The sequence below is a fragment of the Vulpes lagopus genome, chromosome 14 (assembly GCF_018345385.1).
Source record: "Vulpes lagopus strain Blue_001 chromosome 14, ASM1834538v1, whole genome shotgun sequence".
Taxonomy (NCBI): Eukaryota; Metazoa; Chordata; class Mammalia; order Carnivora; family Canidae; genus Vulpes; species Vulpes lagopus.
In genome coordinates, this window is record NC_054837.1 from 30,174,598 (window position 1) to 30,200,887 (window position 26,290).

General features: G+C 55.0%; 1 protein-coding gene across 15 annotated transcripts in view; it reads right to left on the reverse strand.

The window, feature by feature from the left end:
• PITPNM2 (phosphatidylinositol transfer protein membrane associated 2) overlaps positions 1 to 26,290 on the reverse strand; it is a 141,339-nt gene that overhangs the window by 6,352 nt on the left and 108,697 nt on the right. For 9 of the 15 annotated variants that reach the window (XR_005983787.1, XR_005983786.1, XM_041729038.1 and 6 more), the window contains 15 exons: positions 19,573 to 19,787; positions 18,429 to 18,550; positions 15,495 to 15,722; positions 12,740 to 13,048; positions 11,688 to 11,783; positions 9,288 to 9,392; positions 9,012 to 9,082; positions 6,038 to 6,285; positions 5,454 to 5,643; positions 5,211 to 5,330; positions 4,495 to 4,712; positions 3,860 to 4,038; positions 2,528 to 2,698; positions 1,870 to 2,019; positions 656 to 820 (listed from right to left, as the gene is read on the reverse strand). Coding sequence is in view for 13 of the 15 variants with exons in the window: in XM_041729038.1 (XP_041584972.1) it covers positions 656 to 820; positions 1,870 to 2,019; positions 2,528 to 2,698; positions 3,860 to 4,038; positions 4,495 to 4,712; positions 5,211 to 5,330; positions 5,454 to 5,643; positions 6,038 to 6,285; positions 9,012 to 9,082; positions 9,288 to 9,392; positions 11,688 to 11,783; positions 12,740 to 13,048; positions 15,495 to 15,722; positions 18,429 to 18,550; positions 19,573 to 19,787 (2,587 nt within the window). In the remaining 2 variants the exon portion in view is untranslated. Of the gene's footprint in view, positions 1 to 655; positions 821 to 1,869; positions 2,020 to 2,527; positions 2,699 to 3,859; positions 4,039 to 4,494; positions 4,713 to 5,210; positions 5,331 to 5,453; positions 5,644 to 6,037; positions 6,286 to 8,555; positions 8,732 to 9,011; positions 9,083 to 9,287; positions 9,393 to 11,687; positions 11,784 to 12,739; positions 13,049 to 15,494; positions 15,723 to 18,428; positions 18,551 to 19,572; positions 19,832 to 26,290 lie in introns of those variants that run through there. The other 6 variants (XM_041729048.1, XM_041729043.1, XM_041729045.1 and 3 more) reach the window with 5 other exon arrangements.

Here is a 26,290-nt window from a genome sequence, read left to right on the forward strand (position 1 = left end):
CCACTAGGCTGTCATCAGAGGCCAGGAAGGATGCTGGGAAGAGTGCCGGGATCCCAGGCCCTCCTTACAGAAGGATACTCCTGCCAGCCTCAGCTCAGGCACCCCTGCTCAGCCAGATAGGCACCAATCACACGGTCAGGGAGGACGGAGGGGCAGCTGGCCCTGGGGGCTAGAGAGGGTGACCTGGGCTCTGCTTCCAGCTGCTGAGAAGTTTCTGAGGAGCCAAGCAGTGGAGGAGGCCATAGAGGGACAGCCACGGTGAGTTCCTGCCTGCCTGGCTCCCCTTAGCTGCCCCCCTCCTGGCTTGTCCAGAAATGGCCCACAGCTTTTTCCTCAGGGAGCCCCAGGGTGCTGGGGCTAAGACCCCTCCTCCCAGGCCCATGGCCTCCCACCTGAACTTGGCTCCACTGGGGTACCCCTTCGAGTGCTCCCTCCCTCCAGAGTCCTCTATGGACGTTTGGGGCCCTTGTAGGTATTGAGCAGCACCCCTGGTCATGACCCACCAGCGCCCACAGTGTCCTTCCCAGCTGTCTCTAGACACTACCAACTGTCCCTGGGTTGGGGGAGTGTGTGTGTGTGTGGGGGGGTGCAGACCCCTCACTGTGACAGAAGGGAGGGTGCAGGGAGGGCAGGCCCCTGACACCACTTCACTCACTCTGGGCAATGCTGGATGCTGTGTAGCTCTCGGCCATGCCCGACACCTGGCTGGCAATGCTGATCTCACTGGCTCGGCGGAAGCCTCGGGTGGTGGGGGCGGCACTGGGCGAGGAGGGGGCCACATGCTCTTGAAAGACCGTGTTGTGGGTCTGGAGTGCGTCTGCTACAGGTAGACAGGGACAAGACCAGCAGTAAGAGAGGGCCCACCCCAGCCCAGCCCCCCCAAGGGCCTCCGGCCCCCCCAACCCCCCCGACCCCCCGAGCAGCGGGAGGTTGGGCCCCGTGTGCCCCGGGCTGGGCGGGCCAGAGCTGAGGCTGTGCCGGCAAGGCTGACACCTCCAGCTGCAGATGAGCTGTGGCATCTGAGCACAGCTGGCAGTGAGGACGGGACCAAGCGTGCCAGGACCTGCCTGCTCAGGGCCAAGACGGCAGGGCACAGAGCTGAGGCAGGAGGGAGGGAGGGCTGGACAGACAGACTGACACAGATACAGTAGGTGGGGAGGCAAGGCGGCCAGGCTCACGCCCCCCCTGGCCACCCATCTTACCCAGCACACAGCTCCTGATCTTGGCTAGCCCTCCCAGCCTCAGCCTGGCAGGGTCTGACTACAGCACACTGTGGCTGGGTTGAGGGGTGCTAACGGGAGGGCCTCAAGTGGCCTCCGGGGGATGCCCAGTGCTGGGGACTGAGGATGAGGCCACATCCCTGTACGGCCCTCACACAGGCCACACTGAGCCAGCTCTGAATGGGTGTCTGCGGACAAAGGCAGGGAGAGTGGGGCTCGGCTAGAGGGCCAGCGTGCAGAGGGGGCGCGTGAGGTGCTGGACTCCCTCAGGGAGGGAAGGAGGGGGACCCTGGGATCCACCCCTCACCAGGATCAGAAGCTTCTCCTGGGGAGCAGATGAGATGAGGCTTGAGGCCTCACCCGTGTCCTGGCTGCCCCCACCAGCCTCACAAGTGGGGGACAGAGCCTTTGGAGTGACAGCCATGCTAGGTGACTCTGGGGTGACCTCTCCTCTCTCTGGGCTCCTAGGCTCTCGGTGTGCAGAGAGGGGGCACCAGGGCCTGATCCTGAGGACTGGTCCTGTCTGGTCTCTGTGGGAAGCCACGGTCCCACAGACTCCAAGTGGCCAAGGAGGGCATGGAAGCCCCTGAGGACAAGCAGTCAGCCAGCGAAGCAGACGCCACCACGAATGAACGGGGGTGTTACAGACACTCAGCACAGCCCGGGCTCGGGCGGGGCCCGTCTTGCCAGGTGAGCGCGGGAACAGGGATACTGGTTTCCAGGAAGCCGTCCCCTGGGGGGAGAGGGGCCAGGGGCCCGCCCTCCAGGACCAGCTCAGGGTTTCTCTGCACTGTCTCGACTGGAGGCAGATGGGAGAGAACAGACAGGACAAGAACAGACACTCGCGCGGGCAGTCGGGACACGCTCCTCCGACACAGACACATGGGGCTCCTCCGAGACCAGGATGGATAGGACGCCGGGACACACTCCAGGGTGGGGGGATGGGGACTGCCCGGGAAAGGCCAGGAGTGGGGCGATGGGCAGCCCTCGCACAAGTACCCTACTCTGACCCACTCTGCAGCCCCCCGGTCCTGTGACCCCTAGCCGGCCGCTGCCACCGTGGGTCCCCATGCAGAGCCCCACTAGGTCCTCGGCTCTGCCTCAGGCCACAGGAGGGGATCCTTCCCAGTCTGCCACCTGGCCCCAGGGGTGAGGCCCCGTCATCCCCCCCTTGCTGGGGTGTGTGGGGCCGATGTGCCCGTACTACACTGGGTGTCCAGTCTCCAAGAGGAGCTCAGTGCAGGCTGCCCCCTCCCGCCTGCGCGCCCCACCCGGGCCCGGGGCCCCCCGCCCCCAGCGCCTCTCACCCAGCAGCGTGGAGCAGCCGTCCCCCAGCGGGTAGCGCTGGTAGCGGGGGATGCTGAAAGGCGGCAGGGCGTGGAATCTCCGCTCCAGCAGCGGCTCCAGGCGAGAGGCCGACGGGTCCGCGGGGTGGAAGAGGTTGTAGACTTGCTGGCAGGCTGGCCGCAGCTGGAAAACTGAGGGTGGGGGGCAGGTGGGATGGCAGGGCCTAAGGAGGCGGGGTCCACAGCAGGAGGAGTGGGGTGGGGCAGCCGAAAGTGTGCCCCTAGGATTTGGCATCAGTCGGTTTATTCACCAGAATGTTTAGAATTGAGTGGAGCCCTTGGCTGTGCGATGGGGCTGCTACTCTGAGCACATTGTGGTTGTTGGGGAGATTGGGCGAACGTAAGGATAAACGAGCAGTAACAGACGCCTCACTTTTAAACACACACACATAGGAACAGGTGCTATATGTTTTGAAATCCCCCCGCCATTTAACATAAAAATATGGACCAACGCTTTTACTTCTAGTACACTCCATCGTGCACCTTGCCAGGATTTATTCAACCAGCGGCCCCCCCCGCCCCCGTCTGTGGACGGATGTTTCTTTTTCTTTTTTTTTTTTTTTGTGGACGGATGTTTTCTAGTGGTTCTGGTTTTTCACAATTAGAGATGATGTCGCCATAACATCACTGTCCCTGAGTCTTTGTCCACTTATATATAAGCCACCACTTACTTGCCCTTGGACAAGTGTCTCTGAGCCTCAGTTTCCCCCTCTGTAACCTAGAGATGTAACTCGGGCCCTGCACGGCTCCCTGGGCCACACTGGCCGATCCCAGGGGACCTTGCAGGGACTGCTGCTCTAACAAGCTGCTCAGCTGGCACGTCACACCTCCTTGTCCCTGTGGCCATGAGGAGGGTCCCTGGAGCAGCGTGGCTGTGGCCCTTCTGGGACTGGAAGGCCAGACACCTAGGAGGATTTGAGGGTGCCCAGCTTCCAATCTCTTCCTTATGGGAAGACTTTGGGCCCAGGAGACAAGGTGTGTGTGTGTCCATCTGATATCAGACAGCCCCTTCCCTTCTGGACCTCAGCTCCCAGAGGTACCTTGAAGACTCAGTGGAGCAGCAGGGGTCAAGAGATAAGGGCTAGACATTGAGCTGCTGGAGTTGGACCAAAGGAGAGCAGAGAGCCTATGCTGGGGGCGGGGAGGGGGGGGTGCAGGGTGGGGGCAGTGCAGAAATGAGGCTGATGCACGAGGGGCCTGGGATGTGGCCATGGCCTTGTGACAGGGATCCACTGAGACCCTCAACCCAGTACATAGGCCCCCTGCCCCGTCCCACCACTGTAGAGCTCTCACCATCAAGGGTAGGGATGACGGTCTTCCTCAAGGCCAGGACCAGCCCCAGCGGGCACCCAAAGAGGAAAAGATCTGCGATCTCAAAGTCAAATTTCCCCACGGCCCCTGAGCCATCCAGCATGGTGGAGCTGCTCGAACGGCGGGAGCTGGGCTCGTTCCTCAGCACACTGGCATGGAGGCTGCAGATGGGGGTCACACCACACACCCTCTCAGCACCAGCCTGCCCTCAGCCTTCTAAAGGAAGCCCCCCAGCGGTCACCAGGCCCAAACGAGGCTTGGCCCCTGTGTTGTCCTGCAGATGTGGCTGCCCAGTGCCCAGTGGGACTCCTGGGGACAGCTGGTCCCAACCTCTCTTGGGGTGCCACTGCCTTTGGAACAGCCACCCCTGATCAGTTCGGTCCCCTGGCTCTGCCCAATCCCTGGACAACCTGTTCCCTTGGGCTCAGGGTGGCCTTTGGTGTGTAAGACCCCTGCTGCACCCAGCAAGCACTTGCTCCTGGATGAAGAGCCATGGGCTTGTCTGGGTCTCCCAGGACCTCATGTTAGCAATCGGCGTGACCTGGTTCATAAGTCCCCCTTCTCACCTGGCCACAGGCCTTGTGGGGTGACCCTCAGGCCCCACGGACCCCACCCACCTGGATAGGAAGGCCTGGTGCTGTTGGATGGTGTCCAGCTCATAGGTGGATGAGTCGCTCCTCTTTCGGGGCCACTGCCTTTTGGGGTCCTCAACACCATTGCTTCGGGGAATATCAATGTTGCTGCGGCTCAGGTGCCGGCTGCTCTCCAGGCCACTGCTGCCACTGGTGCCATGTGCCGCATTGACCAGGGTGCCGGGGGACAGCAGGTCAGTGTCCTGGAACAGCCCCATGCAGGCTCACTGCCTGGTGGCCACTGCCTGGCCAGCCTCTCACCCACGCCAGAGAGGGCAAAGCCCTGTCCCCCAGGTGCCCCACTGTCCTCCCGGACCACTGCCTGAGTCCCAACAGCCTTTGTGCCTGCCTGAGCTGGCTACCTGGATCTCTGCTCTGATCTCCCACTGATCTCACTGCCTTACCTGGTCCACCCAGGCCATTTGCTGCTCTGCCTCAGAGGGACCTCAGATCCTCTCCTGCTGGGAAGTGCAGAGGGGCCAACCCACTACACCTCCCAGGATCAGACCTCAGTCTGGGGCAAACCCTGCTGAAGCTTCATGTACATGAGGCTGTGTCCTGCTACAGCTGCTCACCTGCCCCACACACCTGCCCCGTCAGCTCTGGGCACCTGTGCTCCACCCTTCCCTTGCTGGGGCTAAAGGGTTGATATAGTTCCCGTCCTGGAGTCCCCTGCCCTGGGGGCCGTGGGAAGCTGGTACCTGCACGCTGGCCACACTGCCCCGACGGCTGCTGCTCTGACTCTCAGACACTGGCTGGCTGCTGTAGCATAAGGCATCGAATGCCAGGATGCCTCCCACACAGTCCCCAATGAGGCAGATCTAGAGAGGGAGAGACCCCAGAGGCCTGAGTACCTGCCCTGCTTGCTGGGGTGCTAGCCAGGGAAGGTCATCACCCCCTGCCCTGCAGGGTTTCCTTCTTCCCTTCCCCACCCCACGACTCACCTGCCCACTGAAGGTCATGCCCTCCTGGGACTTGATGAAGTCCCCGTAGGCAAGGTTGGCCCGCTGAATCACTGTGGCAATCGCCTCCTGGTACTGGGGTGAGGAGGTGGCCAGCAGGGGCAGGGCAGCCAGGGGGATGTGGTCCTGGCTGCTGGACAGACAGCCTTCATCGTGGCTGTAGGGGCTGAGGCTGGGGGAGGGTGCTCGATCAGGAGAGGGCAGACAGCCTCAGCTCAGCCCAACGGGCCCTCTCCCCAACCAGAGCAGCAGGCCTGGAGTTCCTGCCGCTTGAGAGCCTCAGGGGTGACTCGGCAAACCTCATGAGGCCACTTCTGGGCCAGGCCCTGGAAGCCTGGGTAAGAGGGCCGGGGAGCACAGCCTTGTGTCTCCAAGGCAGGTCAACACCCCCACATCACGGATAGGACAACTGAGGCTCAGTCTTGGGCCTGGGACCCCTCCTCTGTAGGTTCTGTCACCTTTGGACAGAATGGGCTGGATGGTAATTGCGGACATGGAGATGGGGGCCAGTGTTGGGGGAGTGGCCTGACCCTCAAGGGTGGGTGGTCTGGGTGTCATGCACTCACTTGGAGACAAGGGCGAAGGCATCGGAGCAGATGGGCGGGCAGGGCACCAGGCGGATGGAGAGGCGGCCCAGGGCACTGGGGTAATGCACACGCATGACGGTGTCGAACACGGTGGCAATGGTGTTGGCGTCGCCCTGCTTGGAGCTGGGGTCTCCAGTGCCCGTGTCCAGGATGGTCCCTCCATGCAGCACCAGCAGCAACACGTGGATTGTGGAGGCCGGCGCAGCCAGGGGTGGGCTGACCTCGTCCTGCGCAGGTTGGCGGGGCGTCAGCTCCCCGCTGGGCCCCTGTCACCCCAGAGGGAGGCCCATCTGGCCCATTGCTCCCTCTCCGAAGGCCCATTTCAGTTCCTCAGCTACAGGGCCGGGTGCTGGCCATCTCGACCCCTTCCCCTGGGGAGGCCGAGGTGGTTTCATCCTCCCCACGAGCACCCTGCTCCCATCAACCAGCCTCCAAAGCAGATTCCACTTCCCATCAGGGGGCCCAGGCGGCAGATTCCAGCCTTGGCGAGGAGGCACCAGGCCATCCTACGTGGGCCTCTGCAGCCTGCCTGCCCTCCGTGCATCTGCACCCAAGGCAGCTTCAGGCTGGGTGGGCGGTGACCCCGGGCACTGGACCTGCAGCTCTGAGCTCCCGCCATCCACACGGGGCTTCTCTTTTACCCTCTGTGCTGCTATTCCCAGATTCTCTCCAAGACCAAGGTCTCCAAGCATCTTAGAGCAGAGAGGGAATGCAGGTGTGCCTGTCTGAAACCCTGTAATTTGGGAGAGGTCAGTGATTTCACTTCCTGCCGGTCAGCCCTGAGACTTGCACACATTTGCACGGGGTATGGAACTGTTCCCTTATAGCTGAGGTGGTCGTGGCCAGAGAGTTCAAGAGACTTGCCTGATGTTACACAACACATCAGTGCCAAGCTGGACTGGAACCCAGAGCTTCTGCCACCAGTTCAGTTGTCCTCCTGCCAACCCTGGCTGTGGCCCCATCCCCAGGAGTCTTTCTCCACCTTAACTTGTGGTATGTGACTAGGGGAACTAGGACCAAGAGAGGCCCCTGCTGAGTACCTGCCATGCCCATATTATGTCCACATGTGTGGAGCACAAAGAGAAGGGCTGAAGACAGAGGCCTATCCCTAAGGAACCAGGGAGACAGACCAAGGTGCTGAGGCCATCTGGAAGGCCCATGTAGGGACAACCAGCTCTGACCTAGCCATGGATGGTGTGCGGGGGGTGGGGGCAGCAGCAGCACCCAAGTGTCAACACAGTCCAGGCAAGGAGTGGGCAGCACAGGCCCTGGGCTCAGGGGCTGGTGAGGCTGCCAGGAAACGCAAGGGAATGGGCTGGCCCAGGAGCCACCGAGCAGTGAACAAGGCCGGCAGGCTGGTGGGTGGTACTGGGTCCGGAGCCAAGGCAAGATGGGCTGCCTCCTCCCCGAGAGGCGGCCAGTCATTGGCCAGCTGTGGGCCCTGGGGCCTGGGCAGGAACACATGCCCAGCAGAGTGTGGGAATGATTCCTGTCTCCACATGAGGGCTGCCCACCACTGGCCCTCCTGGGCAGGGCAGGGCGGGGCAACCAGCTGCCCAGATTAGCAGCCAGGAGGAACTGCCACATTGTCCCAGGGGCTTGCTTATCAATAAGGCTGGGGAGGGCCTCAAGGAAAGAATATCTCAGGGCAGTCTCACCATCACTCAGTTAGACAGAGGGAGCCTAGGACGGGCTAGGGTGGGGAGTGAGAGCCCTGTGCCTGTCTTCCGAGACCTAGTGCTAGAGTTTGGGATTGCTCTGGGACTCCCAGAGGCCAACTGGAGACATGGCTCTCCTCCCATTCATGCCTGCTACCGGGGCTCGCCCCACCTGAGACTCAGACTAGAGCCCTGCAGGAACAGACTCCATGGAGGGTGGAATGTGGCAGTGGGCCTGAGAGCCGTGGGGCCAGCTCTGGAGAGCCAGGGGGTCCCTGTCAGTGTCTCTAAAACGCCGTACCCTCTCGACAAGGCTGGGAGAGGAGGCTCCGGTTTGGGGGCTATTGCAAGCCAAGGGATCTGACTCTGGATGGCGGTGCCCCAGAATCAGCGCTGGGTTCCAACACACATCCCGAGGCAGATTTCGAGCCCGAGGCCCCTTCTGCTCCTCCCAAGGGGGCTGTCAGAGCTGTGTGCACCCTAGGTGGGGAGGGGGCTCCTTTGGCTTTGTCTCACCATCAGCCAGCAATTGCAAATCAACTCCCCTCATCCCGGTTTGCCTTCTAAAAAGCCCACATTTGACCTCAGACCTCAAAGCTGAAAACCCTGAGCTGGGGAGGGCGGTGTGGATGCTGCTTCCTCTCCCTGGCACCTGCTCCAGGCTCCCCAGGGGTCCCAAGTTCCCGAAGGTGCTGTCTCCACCTTGGGCAGCTTGAGGCCAGAGCAGCACAGTGACCACTGCGTGTGACAGCCCCGCCCCGTGCAAACAGCTCTGACCACCCACAGCTGGAGGAGGACAAGGGGCGTGAGCTCTGTGCAAAGAACCCCCGAAGCGGACACAGGCGCTCTACAAGGCAGCTTTATTGGACACTGAGAGCCCTGCGAGTCCCTGGCGGGGCAGCGGCCGCCAGCCGCATCACTTCTGCCTAGATGGTGTTCGCTTCCTCCCCTTCCATCTGATTTTCTTCAGCAAACGCAGAAAGGCTGGGTACAAGGTGAAGATCTTTTTTTTGGTCTGGAATTTACAAGTTTCTCATTTCACTTTCCACAGGTGGAGCTGGGTCAAGACCTTCTCTGGGGGCCGTCTGCAATCCCTGTTGGTTCTGGGGGATGGCGGGGCAGGGAGGGAAGGAGGCCCGGGGCCTCTCTCTGATGGCACCCAGGCCACTGCAGTTATGTGGCAATGAGTGCCATGTTCTGCCTCGGCGGCCCCGCATGACCGCAGCTCCCTCCCTCTGCAGCCCTGGGGGCCATGGGCAGCACAGCCCCTGGCCCTCTGTCCCCGGGGCACCCACCTCAATGATGTTCAGCTGCTCCACACTGGAAGCCACCCTGAATTCAGGGGCGCTCTGGCGGTATAGACCGTCTGCAACACAGAAGCAGTGGGTGCCGTGAGCAGAGGAGCAGCCGGGCAGCGCCAGGCCCATGGGGCAGAGGCAGTGACCCTGACAAGTGGTGCCCTGGGGACTCCCAATCCCCCTGGATGCCCAGCACTGCACAGGAGCTGGGTCAGAGAGAAGAGGCCTTGCCTCTGCAGCCCACCCCCACCAGCCACCCCCAAAGTCAGGTACCCTGTGTATCCTCCGGCTCAGGACTTTCAATTTTGTCCATGAGGTCATTGGAGCTCCACTTGGTGATGTCCTTGGGGAATATTTCTTCTGAATCAGACAGGTCCTCTGGGGAGGAGAGAGGAGGGCTTCAGGACCCACTGGCGGCGGGCCTGAGGGGGCCTAGCTGTGGCCACTCTGGGGGCTCCCGCGCTTCTCTGGCCTGTGTACACTTCCATGCTCGCTTCTGCCCCTCGCCCCCTCCCTTCCTTAGCAGGGCGGACCCGTGACCGACGCCCTTGGCGCTTCTGTCTGACCTTTTCTAAAGCTTGTGATAATGTTCACACAACATAAAATTCACCATCTAAACCACTTTAAGGTAGCATTTAGCACATTCACGATGCTGCACAACCACCACCTCCGTCTGGTTCCAGAACATTTCCATCTCCCCGAATGGAAACTTTGTACCCATTAGCAGTCACTCCCCACCCGCCCCTCCCCCAGTCAGTCCCTGGCGACCACCGATCTACTTTCTATCTCTATGGATTTGCCTGTTCTGGACATTGCACATAATGGGATCAAACAATGTGTGGTCTTTGGTGTCTGGCTTCTTCCACCGAGTGCCATATTGTCAAGCTCCATCCACGCTGTGGCAGGTGTCAATGCTTCCTTCCTTTTTATGGCTGAATCCTAGTTCACTGCGTGGTAGGACCACGTTTTGTTTCTCCACCCATCATCAGCTAATGTTCCTGACTCTTTTCAGCATCGACAGATGTACAGCCTAGACAGAAGCGTTGCTGTGAACACTTCCACCCGTTACTCCTCTTGCTGCTTTTATGAGAACTTCAGCCTGCTGGGCTGGAGGCAGCTGTAGGGGCTCTGGGTCCCTCCTCTAGCCATGCAGCAGGTTGGTGGGTGCTTCCCCGGCTATTGCCCCTCTGGCATCTCCTGCTTCATTAATTCTTCTCTCTTCCTGTTTTTTTGTTTTTTTTTTTTCTCTAAAGTTTTACATTAGATGTATATTTTCCTCCAGTCAGGGACTCACAGCCAGGAGAGGGTGCCCTTCTTCCCCTGGCTAGGGTAGGGTGGGATGCCCAAAACAGGTTTCCTCACCCTTGGGGAGGCCTGGAGTAGAGAAGGCAGCTCTCGATTCCCATCTCAGATCCCTTTTGCCTGGACACTGAGTTGCCAGGTTCCCCCTTGAGGACCAGCAAGTTAACTAAAATACCATAATCAGGTGGCTCCTCTGTCTGCTCTGGCCCATGGCTGCCACGTGAGAGAGGGCTCTAGCCTGCCCCTGGTCTGCTTAGTCCTGTGGGCAAGACTCTCCCCACTTCTGAGTCTGTATGCTGGAAACCTATCTCTACAGACCTGTCTGCCAGCCAAGAAGAAGGGCCAAGGTATGAAGCAAGTGAGAGTTCAGTGCAGCTGACCTTTGAACAACACAGGCTGGGGCGCCAATCCCCTCACATAGTCAAAAATCCACATCAAACTTCTGATTCCCCAGAAACTTTACTAAGTATAGCCTATGTTGGCCAGAAGCCTTAGTGGACACATAAAGCGTCGATAAACACATATTTTGTGGGTTATATATATATATATACACACACACACACATAGGCATATATATTATATATCGTATTCTTACAATAAGATGAGCTAGAGAAAAAAGTTATTAAGAAAACCATAAGGAAGAGAAAATACGTTTATGGTACTATGTTTATTGGAAAAAAAAATCCACATGGGAGTGGACTATGCAGTTCAAACCCGTGTTGTTCGAGGGTCAACTGTACCCACATCTATCCAGCAAAGGCATGTGATTCAGCAGGCTGTACGCTCACTGTGCTTATTTTGGGATTAGTGGGAAAATGGATGCTTTGCATATTTCTTGCTTGTTTGCATATGCAAAAGTTTCTACATTAGATGGACATCCATTTAACCAAGAAAAAAACAAGGTCATTGCAAAGATTTAGAAAACTATAAGAGGCCATGTTTTTGTAAAGTTTCTTGTGGAAATAAACTCACATGTGGAACAAAGATCCCGTCTGAGTATAAATCCATTTGGGGGAGGGTGCTCCAGAGAACAGTCCCTACCTTCCAGGCCCAGTTTATACCCAGGGTGAGCCTGAAGCCCCAACTCCTAGTGATTCCTTTTTTTTTTTTTTTAAACTTTTTAAAATTTTTATTTATTTATGATAGTCACGGAGAGGGAGAGAGGCAGAGACACAGGCAGAAGGAGAAGCAGGCTCCATGCACCGGGAGCCCGATGTGGGACTCGATCCCGGGTCTCCAGGATCGCGCCCTGGGCCAAAGGCAGGTGCCAAACCGCTGCGCCACCCAGGGATCCCCTCCTAGTGATTCCATCTCATCCTCCACCCGACCCTCTCAGGTCCTCCCTCCAGGCCCCCGGGAAGAGCCCCGTACCATGAGCGTCGAAGTACTCGTCGTCTGAGCTCTCGTCTGAGTCCCGGGCGATACTCTGCATCCTCCACTCGGAGATGCTGTGGCGGGAAGGGCTGGCTGGAAGGCAAAACCACAGGTTGACTGACCAGCCAGCTGGGCTGGGCTCAGCAGGCAGAAGGCAAGCAGAGGTTGATGGTGCTGGAGCAGGGCCAGGAGGGTTTGGGAGAGAAGGGAGGAGTGAGGGGCACAGTGACCCTGGCCCATCTCGGTGGAAGCTCCTGGAATGTTCAGGATGATCCCTCCCAGACCACCTGGCACAAGGTAGTTGTGTCCCAGGGAGGACAAGAAGTAGGAGGGAATCCGGTTTAAGGCCAGGACGTGCAGGCACTCAGGCCAGGATCCGCTCCTGTGATTTGACCAGGATGTGCCCGGGAGTGAGTCCCTTAAACTCTCCTGCAGCAGAGCAGGCAGGCAGGCTGCGAGTGCTCTGTCAGGAGGGGAGCGCCGTGAAAGGTATCGACGTATACAGCCGCAGATCCCTTCAGCATGCAGACGGGCAGCCTGGCGTGGGGAAACTGGATTTGCAGACGGAACTCCTGGTTCTACATGGCATACCCTGTTTTTTTCCAAACAGCCACAGCACTTTTCCAAAAGTCCTCCCAACAAAGGCCTTTCTCAGAATCTAAAGGTTTTCATTCTCCTTCAGCCTGGCTCCCACCACAGGAGCAGAGACGCCTACTGGATGTGCTGGCGGGACCTACCCCGACTCTGTCTCCTCCTGGGAACTCTGACTCCTGAGAGCTGTAGCTGTCTGGGCCCTAGGAGAGGCTGGGAGCTGGGTTCCCACCGGGCCAGCCTGTCTCACTTGGCCCTTGTAGGTGAGTCTGGGGGTACCTGCTGCGGGGAGGGCACCCTGGGCTCACTCTGAGCTGGGGTGCTACCTACCAGGCAAAATGATTCTGATGCCCTACAGGTGTGGCCCACAAGGCTGGGAAGCAAGAGTCCGTTTCTGGAATCAGAATTATCTGGCAGTGGCAGGGGTGAGGGCTGTCCCTGAGACCCCCAGTGCTCACCTCCCCGCTTAGATGACCGCGAGGACTTGGAGGATGTAGACCACTGTTTCTTGAGGCCCCGGCCTGCCAGGGGCTCCCCGCTGCTACTGCTGGGCTGGGGGGGCTCCCCAGGGGCCTGGGCCTGGCTGGCTTCGTCCTTGGCCAGTTCGGCAGCCTCTTCATCATCTTCATTGAACTGGGCCATCTTGCGGGACAGCATGAGCTGCGCTTCTTTCTCCAGCTCCCGGATGTTCTCCATATTGAGCCCGTACCACTCGTCCTGCCAGCACCAGGCCTGCCGGTGGGCCCTCACCATCACCTTCCGCAGGCCTGCCCCCAGGTGGTGGCGGTGGACAGGGGTTGGGGGGTGGGGGGTGGAGGGAGAGAGACAAGAGAGATGGGCAGGGTTAGCCCCCAGGGCTGGGCGTGGGGCTGGGAGGCACCCCAAGTTTATACCCATTGTGTGGCTGTGGACAAATCACTGCCCCCTCCATGCCTCAGTTTCCCCATCTGCAAATGAGGGATCTGGCTGACAGATAGCCTCACGAGCTCTCAGTGATTCTATAACCAGAGCAGAGGTGCCTCCCGAGGGAATGTGCCCACTCAGAAGCCACACTGAATTTTTGGGGGCTTCTGGCCCCAGAGGATGCTGAAGGAGGACTGCCTGACAACCTTCTCCCCATTACACTTTTCCTGTCAATTTTCCACATGGAAATCAAGTTCTAGTTCAAAGTGGGTTAGTCTTTTTTTTTTTTTCCAAACAGAACATGTATACATATAAAATAAGACACAAAATAAGACAAAGTAAGTTATAGAAGACTGTATCATGCATATAAAATAACTAAAATGAGATCACTTTCAAGGTATGAAGGATAATAAAAGAGCTTTAGGGACAGAAGACAGATGGGGGTTGCCTTGGGCTGGGGGTGGGCGTGGGGGTGACTGTGAACATGAACAAAAGACTGGGGTGATGGAATGTTCTAGAACTGTGTGCATGACTCGGAATATACTGCCACTTATAGAACTGTCCTCTTACAAAGGGTGAATTACATGGTATGCCAAGTTAGACCTCAATAGAGCTTGTTAAGTAAACGTTAAGAAGAGGGGTGCCTGTGGCTCAGTCGGTTAAGCGTCCGCCTTCAGCTCAGGTCATGATCCTAGGGTCGTAGCCCCGCCTTGGGCTCCCTGCTCAGTGTGGGACCTTGGGGGGACTGTTGCCACCTCTCTCTCTGCCCCCCCCTACACTTATGCGCACCCCCCTCAAATAAATAAATAAAATCTTAAAAAGAAAAAAGAAAAAATTTAAAAGAGATAGAACATCATCCCTATTCACCCAGGGAGGAAGCAGACGCGACCAGAACCAGGGAGCCCTTGGATGGCCCTCCTGGGCACATTCTCCTCTTGCTTGGTCCATCCTCAATTCTGCATCACTTACTTTTCTTTCCTGTTGTAGCACACAGATGTGTTTTCTTACACAACACGTTAGGCTGGTTTGCGTGTTGTTGACATTTACATCTATGTGTCATGCTGTGTGTCTTTTCCTGCCACTTGCTGTTTTGGGTGAGTTTCAGGTTTGCTGCTGTATGGTATTTATTTGTTTGCAATACCACATTTTATTTATTCCTTCTTTTGCCATTGGGCCTTTGGCTCACTTTCATCGTTTGTCCACTTGGCTTTTTATAAATTTGCTACTCTGAACATTCTGGAATGTGTACAAGAGTTTCTCCAGGGAACAAACCTGGGAGGGATGTCACTGGGTCTCAGGGCATCCATTTTTCACTTTCCTAGAGAAAGTGGAGCAGCCTTCCAAGTGGTGAGGCCATGTCATGTCCTCAAGCTGGTCTCTGGTGACCCTTCCACCTAGCTCAGGCCACTCTGCCTCCCCAGCAATCTTTCCTAAATCCCTTCACCCTCTGCTCCTGGGAGGGCACCCTCCTTCAGCCAGGACTGTCTATGTACCCCAAGGTCCTGGGCTGAGGCTTCAGGAAAACCACCCTTAGGTCCCACTTTGAATAGACCATCTGCTTAGATGTCCCGGTTTGCTACTCCAAGAATGTCAGCTCAGATCTTGGGCAGCTGAGAGGGGAGATCTGGGGTCAGGCCCAGCACTGGGTCTCCACTTCCTCCTCTACAAGTGGGGGTGACATGGCTATCCTCATTGGTCACTGTGGGCTGATATGACACACGTGATGCACACTATCAATAGTGTGGCTCTGTTCACATCTAAACTGAAACCCTGGTTCCTGGAATCAAAAGATGTTTGCCCAGATGCCACTCCTAAATCTTGAGCCTTGGGCTTGGCCAGGCCCTTGGTCTTGATCTCATGCCATGACCTGGGGGGCAAGTAGGAAGCTGGGGGTGCTAGGGGAGAGAGGAGCCCCATGTTGGGCCCATTGGCTCATCTGCTTCCCTGAGCACCTGCTCCAGGCCAGGCTCCACGGTGTGAGGGCATCATGGTGTCCAAGACCCTCTGCCCCTGTAACATCCAGCCCATGGGGGACTAAGCAGCAGGGAGTCTTCTCTTGGGGCTGTTCCCTCTCAGGGGTCCGTACTGGGTGCTCTAAACACAATGCAGCCCAGAGTGTCTGGGGGCAGGCCTTCGGGCTTCTTAAGGGGATAACCAACATACACTGCCTGTCATCTCTAGGTGCTTAGCAAGTGGTCGAGATAAGCCCCGCAGGAAGCTGCACATGGGCTTTGGGTCATCTTTAGGGAAGAAGAGGAAAACAGAATCACGAATAGGCACAGAGAGAGGCAGCGGGAGAGGTGAGCTCACCCGTGTCATGGATGAACCTCTCGATCTTGGACTGCATGCCCCAATAGCGGAACTCCACCTTGCAGAGCTTGTAGGCACACATTATGGGAAACACCTGCTGCTTGTACTCCTCAATCCAATTGTCAGACAGGGGCCCCCGCTGTGTCTTGATCGAATGGAATAGCTTGGGGTCTTCTTCCATCTTATACTCGTTGGGGGGCACAGGGTCTTTGACGATGTCGATGAAGTCTGTGGGGAGAGCCCACCAGTGGTCACTTCTGCCCCATCTCTGCCCTAGAGCCCCTGTTAAGTTCCCTCCCCATGTCCCTGCCACTCCTAGATCCTCACAGGCCTCCAGGGCTCATAATGCTATAGGAGCAGACATGGGTTTGGGGTGCTGCTCTGGGCCGCTCTGGCCTTGAGCATTCCCAACCTCAGGGCCTGTCTCCTCCCACAACTCTAAGCAGATAAATAAGGTGATGAACTGAGGGGGCATGAAGAGATGGAATTTTCATGGAGGACGTGAGATAGGATGGCAGGGCCGGGGGGGCGGGATGGCAAACAGAAGAGAAGGCTCATGAAAGCTTCCCAGAAAAGGTGGCATTTCAGCTCCAGGAGTGGAGCAGTGAAGCCAAGAAGGTCCCAGCAGCACGGAATGGGAGAGTTTGGGGAGCCTCCGGAGAGTGTGGGGGTGGGGAGGGGAGGGGATGGAAGCTCTTCTCAGCAGGCTGGGTGCCCAGAGATACCCTGGGGTGGAAGAGGCACAATAGTCTACTTGTGGCTTTATACAGTGGCTTTATATAAAGTCATAGTGGCTTTAGGACGGGCTGGCCTGCTAGGAACCCCTCGTAGGTCAGAAGGGAGGAGACGGGCAGGAGGTGTCAGACTCCAGCTGGTCCTGAGAAGAACGGGTGGTGGAGGCCATAGGGCTGGGTGTTGGGAGACAGAATGAGGGGCTGGTGGGACCTGGTTGGGTGTGTGGTGGGGAACACGGGGAAGAGGATTAGCAGCAACTCTGGGAAGGACTCGGCCGTCTCTTGTCCCACACTGCTTCCTCCTGCTGTGCCAACTCCCAAGGCACGTGTGTGTTGCACAGGGTGGGGGACACAGTTGGGGTACATAAACTCCAGTATAGAGTTCGAGGCTCAGAGAGCCCTTTCCTGGGTGTGTGGGGATGATGGCACCCGGAGGAGGGCCGCTCTGCCCTGACCAGGCTCTGGCTATCTCATCTCCCCTGCTCGCCGGCCTGCACTGAATCCACGCTGGAGTTTGCAGACACAGATGTAGGCTCCACTGAGACCAGTAAGGGGTCAGGAGCGGCCCAAGGGCAGCGGCATCCGGGGAGGGGCAGATATCCTTTCCAGAGCAGACCACGTGGTGGCCTGTGTGGGCAGCCAGAGGTCACGCAGGGCTGGGATGCGGATGAGTCCCATCACAGAGACTCGGGAACCACCCAGCAGGTGGCCTTCAGAGGGAGCCCATGGAGCTCAGGCTGCGTCTGAGGCTGGCTGGACCTGGGCTGGCAGAGGACCCCTACCATGCTGGGCCCGTCCACCCTGCTGTGGGTAGGACGTCTCCCCACTCCACGTCCAAATTCATGCGTTGGAGTCCTGACCCCCCCAACTTCCTCAGAATGTGACCTTATTTGGAGATAATGCCTTTAAAGATATAACCAAATTAAAATGAGGCCATGAGGGTAGGCCCTACTCCACTGTGACTAATGTACTTAATAAAAAGGGGAATTTCAGACGCAGACCAGCACACAGGGAGGATGAAGGAAGATGAAGGAAGAGAAGAGAGTGGCTTTAGGGCGGGCTGGCCTGTTAGGAACCCCTCGTAGGTCAGAAGGGAGGAGATGGGCAGGAGGTATCAGACTCCAGCTGGTCCTGAGAAGAACGGGTGGTGGAGGCCACAGGGCTGGGTGTTGGGAGACAGACGGGGGACTGGTGGGACCCAGATGAAGATATGAAGATGAAGATGAAGGAGAGATTGGGGTGATGTGCTTCCAAGTCAAGGAACGCCACACATTGCCAGCAGCCACCAGAAGGCGGGGGGAAGGGCATGGGACAGGTTTTCCCTCCTCAGTGACCCCAGAAGGAAAAGATCCCGCTGATACCCTGACCTGGGCTTCTGGCCTCCAGACTGTGAGACAAGCCCCCCCCCGCCCCCCATCTGTGGTACTTTGCTGTGGCAGGCTGGGCAGACTGATACAGCTCTCAAACCCCGGCAGGGCCTGCAAAATCCAGCAGGAGGGAAGAAGGGGCCAGGGGAGGGGTCCCAGAGAAAGCCCTTCATGCCCATCAGAGGCTGCCTAAGAGCATGATCCCAGGGCACTGGCAACCACCTCTCCAACGATGGCTGTGCACCTGCCTGAGCGCCTCTGCGGTGACTCACTCTACAGGGCCTGGAGCCCACTGACTGCAGACCAGTGAGTGGCTGTGGAGATGCAGATGGCCCGCAGATGTGGTTTGTTTGGCCAGCATAAATTTATTTAGGAATTGGAAGAATTTCACATGCAAATCCTGATTTCTGGCCTCTCTTAAAAAAGATTTAACAAATGAGGCTATCTCCTCATGGAAGAGTCAGCTGGAGGGCAGGGGAGTGAAGGCTGCCTGCCATCAGAGGGACACAGGCCAGACTGTGTGCCCCAGCTCTCACAGGCCCACTGTACTCACGCACGGCTGTCAGCCTGAGATGCATACACGTGCATTCTGGGGAGGCACATGGAGGGAAGGGGCCTGAATGGGAAAGGCAGCTAGCCTCGGGATGCATGTCGGGGACATGGGGCCAAGGAGGCGGGTCCTGCCTCCTCGAACCTTCATGCTTGTCCAGACTCTGACCTCCCTGCCCAAAACAGGAGCCAGTCTGGAGCCTGCTGGGCCTGGAAACTAGGGGCAGAACCAAGGGGCACGGGGGCAGGGCAAGTCAGGGTGGGAGCACCTTGGTGGAGGTTACCGATTGTCAGCTGGTTCTTCTCCACAGGAGACAGGCTGAACACATTAGGGTTTTCTCCAGCATCCGTTTTATAAAAAGTTTCGATGTCAATGGAGAATTTCTCCACAAAGGGGCAAGTGAACCTGCAGGGAAGGAGAGCAAACATCAGGAATGGCAGCTTGTGGCAGTGGGTGTGGGAAGGCCGGGCTAGGGCCTGCTGAACCCCACTGGGCAGGGGAGGGAGAAAGGGCTAGAGTGGTCAGGCCAAGATTCACCAGTCCCATCCACCTTGGGAACCTTCCCCTTGTCTCAAGAATGGCCAAGGCCAGGCTGGGGGGTAGGAACGTGTTCAAGGGAAAGAGGGAGACATGACAGGAAGCTACCAGGCCATCATCCACATGTGTAAGGCATGGCATGGACAGAGGGATGCACAGACATGCCACAAGCCAGTGGTGTGAATCCAGCAGGCTGAATCCAGACTAACATTCTGTGACGTGCCACTTCCAAACCCCCTGCCCCTAAGCCACCAGGTCTGGCAACAAGGCCACAGCCCCTCTCTCTTGGCTGGATATGAGCTCAGAGGAGGAAAGTGCCTCTGGGAAGAGAAAAAAACCCTCAGTAGATCCTCTGACAAGCCCCAGGTCCTCACCTTGTAGGGGGAGTGAAGCCCCAGGAGACTCATGGGGACCCCACCTGCATAGCAAGTGGGTGGCCAACTGGGAGTAGCCCCCTATCTGTTCTACGCAACTATGCTGGGCAGGTGAGGGTGGGAGCATGGAGGGAAGAACCTTCTTTCTCTGGATTCCCAAGTGAAATGTAATAAAACAATGTCACAGGCGCTGAAGGTCTCAGGGTTGGAGGGAATCTCTGGACCACATCTGGTCTATCCTTGGTTCATGTTTCTTCCTAGCTGGCTGGTTAATGGTCCTGCATTGTCAGGTGATCCTTAACATGAGTTTGTCTTCCCTGAGCATTCCCAGATGGTAAAGGGGTCTCATGTGGCCCTTGCTTGCCTCCTGCCTTCCCAGACTCCCTGGGGCAGGTAGAATGGTATCTAGGGGTATACCCTCCCCTCGAGACTGGGCTCCTTGGAGTGTGGAGGGTGAGCTTGCCACCCTGGGCTCCTTCCCTGCCAGACAGCTCAGGGCTGTGGGGAAAGCCTCACCTGGTTCGGGTATAGGGGTAGGCGTTCCAGGATTCCTCAACCACCCTCAGGGCTGCCTTGGGCAGGATGGAGCGGAACCAGCTGGGGATGTGCATGCCCACATGGTACACCTTGTGTGTGTACTGCCCAGAGCCGCCGGGGCCGTCCGTGTACGGCCGGTTTTCCAAGATCTCTACGCCACTGCCTTCGCCATACGTTTCGTTACGGCTCTTCTTCTGCGGGGACAAAAGCACTTGCGATGTGTTGGGGCCAGAGCACTCTGCAAAAGGGAAGGGGCTTAAGAGACCAGGCCCAGGGGTGTTGAGAGGAGGAGGGGCTTTGGCCAATCAGGCGGGCTTCTCCTTTGTCATTTCTGGTTGCCCCCAAATCCAGACCCAGACTCCACACACCCCAGCACTCCTACAAGAGACTGAGCAGCCCATGGTTCCCCTCAGACTAGTACTAGTACTAGTACTCCATAGGCAGACTCTTCTCTGACTCCCATCAGTCCCAGGATTGAAAGTGTTCTCAAGATCAGAAACAAGATGACAATGACCACTCTCTTCCTTCTATTCAACATTGTACTGCAGGTTCTAGCCCAAGAAATCAGTCAAGAAAAAGAAATAATCAGAGGCACTCATATTGGAAAGAAATATGTAGAACCATCTCAATTTGTCAATGACATAATCTACAGAAAATCCTAAAGAATTCCCCCAAATCTGTTAGACATACTAAATGAATTCAGCAAAGTTGTGGGATGCAAAATCAACACACAAACATAACCAATGCAGAAAGGAAATTAAGAAACCACTTCCATTGATAAGAGCATACTAAAAATAAAATACGTTGCATAAATTTAACAAGGTGGTAAAACACATGCTAGAACTATAAAACAGTGGCAAGAGAAAATAAAGATCTAAATCAATGGAAAGACATCCATGTTCATGCACTGGAAGATTTAATATTGTGAAGGTGTCAATATTCCCCAAAGCAATCTACACATCCAATGCAATCCCTTTCAAAATTCCCAGTGGTCTTTTCGGTAAATATGGAAAAACTGATCCTAAAATCAGGAAGGAACAGTGAAGGATCTCAAATAGCCAAAACAGTCTTGGAAACAAAACAAAGTCAGAGCATTTACACTTTCCTACATAAAATCTTGCTACAAGGGCAGCCCGGGTGGCTCAGCGGTTTAGCATCACTTTCAGCTCAGGGCCTGATCCTGGACACCCGGGATCGAGTCCCACATTGGGCTCCTTGTATGGGGCCTGCTTCTCCCTCTGTGTCTCTGCCGTGCGCGCTCTCTCTCTCTCTCTCTCTTTCTGTATCTCTCATTAATAAATAAATAAAATCTTTAAAAAAAGAAAAAAAATCTTGCTACAAAACTACAGTAATCAAAACAATGTAGGATCAGGGGATCCCTGGGTGGCTCAGTGGTTTAGCCCCTGCCTTCGGTCCAGGGCGTGATCCTGGAGTCTCGGGATCAAGTCCCACATCGGGCTCCCTGCATGGAGCCTGTTTCTCCCTCTGCCTGTATCTCTGCCTCTCTCTCTCTCTGTGTGTCTCTCATGAAGAAATAAATAAAATCTTTTTTAAAAATGTAGGATCAGGATAGGATAGATCTAAAGAAAAGGGTTGAGAGTCTAGAAATAAACCCATATATCTACATATTATAAGTAATGATTTTCAACCAGAGTGCTGAGATCATTCAATGAGGTAAAGAATAAAGAAGTCTTTTCAACACATCCCAGTATATACTGCTGGGACAATTGCATACCCACGTGTAAAATAATGAAGTTGGATCCCTACCTCACATTATATATAAAGACTGACCTAAAATGGATCAAAAACCTAGCTGTAAGAGCTTAAGCTATATAACTCTTAGAAGAAAACATAGGAGTAAATCTTGATGACCTTGGATTTATAATGTTTTTTTTTTAAAACATGTTACCCAAAATACAAGCAACCAAAAAAAAAAAAAAAAAAAAACCAGAAATACTGGATTGTATTAAAAATTTTCTTTCTTTTTTTTTTTTTGTATTAAAAATTTTCAACTTTTGTGCATCAAAGGACAGCATGGAGAGAGTGAAAGGACAACCCAGAGAATGGGATACAATTCTTATAAAAAATATATCTGGGGGTGCCTGAGTGGCTCAGTTGGTTAAGCATCTGCCTTTGGCTCAGGTCATGATCCCAAGGTCCTGAGATTGAGCCCCATGTCCGGCTCCCTGCTCAGCGGGGAGTCTGATTCCCCCTCTCCCTCTGCCCTGCTCCTGCTCTCACTCATGTGCTCTCTCTCTCAAATAAACAATTAAAATCTTTAAATATATATCTGATAATAGTGTATCTAAAATATTAAATAATTATTACAACTCAACAACAAAGAAACAATCTAATTTAAAAAGGCCAAAGGAATTGAATAGACATTTCTCCAAAGAAGTATATAAGTGGTCAACGAGCACATGAAAAGACGCTCAACATCACTAGTCATTAGAGAGAGGCAAATCAAAACTACAATGAGATACCACTACAGACCCACTAGGATGGCTAGACAGACAGACAATGACAAGTGTGAGTGAGGATGTAGAGAAACCGGAACCCCCCTGTACTGCTAGTGGAAATGTAAAATGGTCCAGCAGCTGTGGAAAATAGCAATTCTTTAAGAAGCTCAACACAGAATTGCCATATGACCCAGCAATTCTGCCACTAGGTATACATCCAGGTAAAGGAAAACGTGTCCACACAGAAACTTGTACACGAGTGCTCACAGCAGCATTATTCACAAGAGCCAAATGGTGGAAACAATCCAAATGTCCGTGACCTGAAAAAATGGATAAACAGGGGATCCGTGGGTGGCTCAGTGGTTTAGTTCCTGCCTTTGGCCCAGGGTATGATCCTGGAGTCCTGGGATCGAGTCCCACATCAGGCTCCCTGTGTGGAGCCTGCTTCTCCCTATGCCTGTGTCTCTGCCTCTCTCCCTCTCTCTCTCTCTCATGAATAAATAAATAAAATCTTTAAAAATTCTTAAAAAAATGGATAAACAAATTCTATCCATACAATAGACTATGATTCAGGGATCCCTGGGTGGCGCAGCGGTTTGGCGCCTGCCTTTGACCCAGGGCGCGATCCTGGAGGCCTGGGATCGAGTCCCGCATCGGGCTCCCGGTGCATGGAGTCTGCTTCTCCCTCTGCCTGTATCTCTGCCTTGTCTCTGCCTCTCTCTCTCTCTGTATGACTATCATAAATAAATAATAATAAAAAAATTAAAAAGAAAAAAAAAAACAATAGACTATGATTCAGCCCAAGAAAGGAAGGAAGTACTGACATCTGCTACAGTGTGGATAAGCCCTGAAAACAATGTGTAAGAGGCCCAACACAAGAGGCCACAAAGTGTATAATCCCACTGATATGAAACATCCAGAACAGGAAAACCCATAGAAACAGAGGACTGGTTGCCTTGGGATGGGGTGATAACAATGCTCTAAAATGGTGGTGATGGTTTGACAATTTTATGAATTTGCTAAAAACCCCTAAACTCTACACTTTAAATGTGTCAATTGGGTGGTGCACCACTTGCATCTCAATCAAGTTGGTATAAAACAAAACAAACAGAAACTGATCCTGTGTCTGTACTCACTAAGGTTTCAGAGGATCAAAGCAAAGGATGTAGTGAAGGGATCCTCATGGCGCTGCCAGAGAGAGACGCAACTCCTGGAGTCACCTCTAAGTGTCTCTCTGCCACAAATGTTGCTCCCCGTGTCCAAAAGCTCAGGTTTCTGCTTATGCAGAAAGGCTCATGGTCAAGGGCCTGGTGACTTTAAGCCCAGCATCTGTTTCCATAGTGATGTGACATCACCAAGGCCATCTTCAGTCAGCTTCCTGAACAGCAGGTGTGTGCCTGCATGAGCATGTGCACACACTCCTAAGTGTACACACACTACTAAGTGTACACAGCCATGCACACACACAGTACACCCAAGAACACGGCCTCACCCCTGAGATACAAGAAGTGCTATATTTCCAGAGCAGCTGAGTCTCCTTCAGAAGAAAAAATTATAAAGACCCTGGCTGAGGGCACAGATGGGGTCAGTGGGGACACGCCATGCCTCGTTCTTTAAAGGAGTCTCTGGAATATGGCCTAGATTCTGTAATGAAAGCAGTGACCATTCCCCAGGCACTCTGTAAGCTCCTGCCTCTCACGGTAGCTTCGTTTGTTATGGTTGTGCCAAGTACTTTCTTTGCACGTACTTCCTCCTTCAGGGATGGCAAAACCCCTCAAGGAAGGTGCAGTACCGCTCCTGTCCCCAGTCTGCAGATAGCAAGGCAAGTGCTCGGAGAGGCGGAGTGATCTGTTGGAGGTACACAGTTTCTAAGTGGTGGAGCCTGACCTGAACTCCAGATCTATTGGACTCTGGGGCCCACTCTGCCCACAGCATGAAAACATCTTGGTACAAGGCAGGTACTTGATATTTATTGAGCAAATACATGCATTCTAGTCCCAACTCTGTGACCAGCTCCCTCTCATCCTGGACAAGTTGTTTCTCTCTGGTCTCCATTTCCAAAATTCTAAGTGGAGCTGACTATCTGCCCAAGCCTTGGTGCTTGGTGTAGTGGGTTGAAGCCTCCCCACCCTGGCCCCCTGCTAATTCATGTCCACCCAGAACCTTAAGAACATGGCTTTATTTGGAAATAGGGTCTTCGCAGATATAATTCGTGAGGTCATACTGGACTAGGTACATCCTACGTCCAAGGGTCATGTCCTACCGTGTCCTTATAAAAAGTGAAGACAGAAGCACTGATGGGAGACACAGCCACAAGCCCAGGAACTCTGACAGCCACTGGAGGCTGGAAAAGGCAAGGCAGGAGCTTCCGCTAGAGCAATCGGAGGGAGCACGGCCCTGCTGACACCTTGGTTCTGGACTTCTGGCCTCCAGAACTCTGAGAGAGCACATTTCTATTGGGTGAAATCCACCCAGTTTGTGGTGCCTTATTATGGTGGCCCCAGGAAATGATCACATCTGCAGTTTGGGTTGGCTCAGTGACAAGAAGACATGCAGGTTAGAGAGAGGGCTGCATGGAGTGTCTGAGGGCTGAAATGGGTTACCCGGCCTGCCAGGAAGCCAAGAGTGGAGAAGAGACAGTAACAGGGAGCAGGGATGGGGAGGGTCCTATCTGGCCTCAATGGGACTACACAGAAGCCTCTGCCCATTCAGGTGATGTGAGCCTAAGCTGTCCTCAGACGCCTTGCCCCAGAAAGCCAGCATGTCCTCCCAGAAGCTCTCTCCTGAGACTCTGGGGGAGGATCCTTCCTTGCTTCCTCCAGATTCCAGGGGCCCCAGGTGTTCTTGAGCTTGTGGCTGCATCACTCTGCTCTCTCCCTCCACCATCACATGACCTTGCTCACCATGTCCCTCTCTGTTGTCTCCTCCTCTTATAGGGACAACAGTCATTGGATTTAGGGCCTGCTCTAAACCCAAGATGATCTCATCTCGAACCCCTTAAGTAATTACATCTGCAAAGACCCTGTTTCTAATGAGGTCCCAGTCTAAGGTTCTGGGTGGACATGAATTTGGGGGGACACTAGTCAACTCACTGAGCAAGTGCTTATGGTTACTTATGAGAGATGGATACTACAGGCCATTCAGGGTCACAAGGACCACAGTTAGCAGTGCCAGAGCCACAAGGACCCACACTGGCAGTGCACCTGTACTCCCTGCACCATAAAGATGAGTTGAATGAACAAATGGATTCTGGTCTCAACTATCACCAGTTCCCTCTGAGCCTGAGCACCTCCCCCAACTTTGGAGTCAACACCACAAAGGGCTGACCCCTGGCTCCCCTCTGGTAATGGCATCAGGGGGTGCCCAATCCCCTGTGCAGCTGAGGCCTGACCTATGACCTCCACCCACACAAGCTGAGTGAGGAATCCCCACACACACATCCCATGGGGTCTGGGGGCTGCACGGGAGGGGCCTGAGCTACCAAGAGCCGTGCAGAAAAAGCATAGACCCTATGAATGGTGAGGATGAAGGACTCAAAAACCAATAGTGCTCCCTGGCCCCCACCAAAGGAGCAGCCTCAGAGCTGTCCAGGGTCCTGGCCAAGCCACTTCTGATCATTCCCTCCAAGGCAAGTAGCTGCCGAGCACTCATAGGTGATGGAAGGCTCTCTCCCAGTCAGACCAACTTTTTAAAAAATATTTTATTTATTTGAAATAGATAGAAAAACAGAGAGAGAGAGAGAGAGAGAGAGAGAGAGAGTATGAGCAGGGGGAGGGGCAGAGGGAGATGAAGAAGCAGACTCCCTGCTGAGTGGGAAGACTGATGACACTTGGGGCTCGATCCCAGGACCCCAGGATCATGACCTGAGCCGAAAGCAGATGCTTAATGACTGAGCCACCCCAGTGCCCTCCTCCTCCTCCTCCTTTTTTTTTTTTTTTGTTGTTGTTGTTGTTGCCTTGAACAGCATATATATTGAGTGCTGGTCAGGCACAGCACAAGGCATCCCACCTTATTCAGGACCCCATGCAGGAGGTGGCAAGTTCAGAAGGCAGGCCTGTTGCTAGCTGCCACCCCAGCTGGTAAGTGGGGTCAGGAGCAAATAAACTACACGTGCTCTTCTTTCCACAGTAACACTATCCACCTCGTGAGGCCCAGTTCACAGTGTAGGCACTCCCAGAGCTCTGGCCCAAGGCCCATGCAAACGTCTGCTGCCCATCTCCTGGCCTATATTCAGTAGG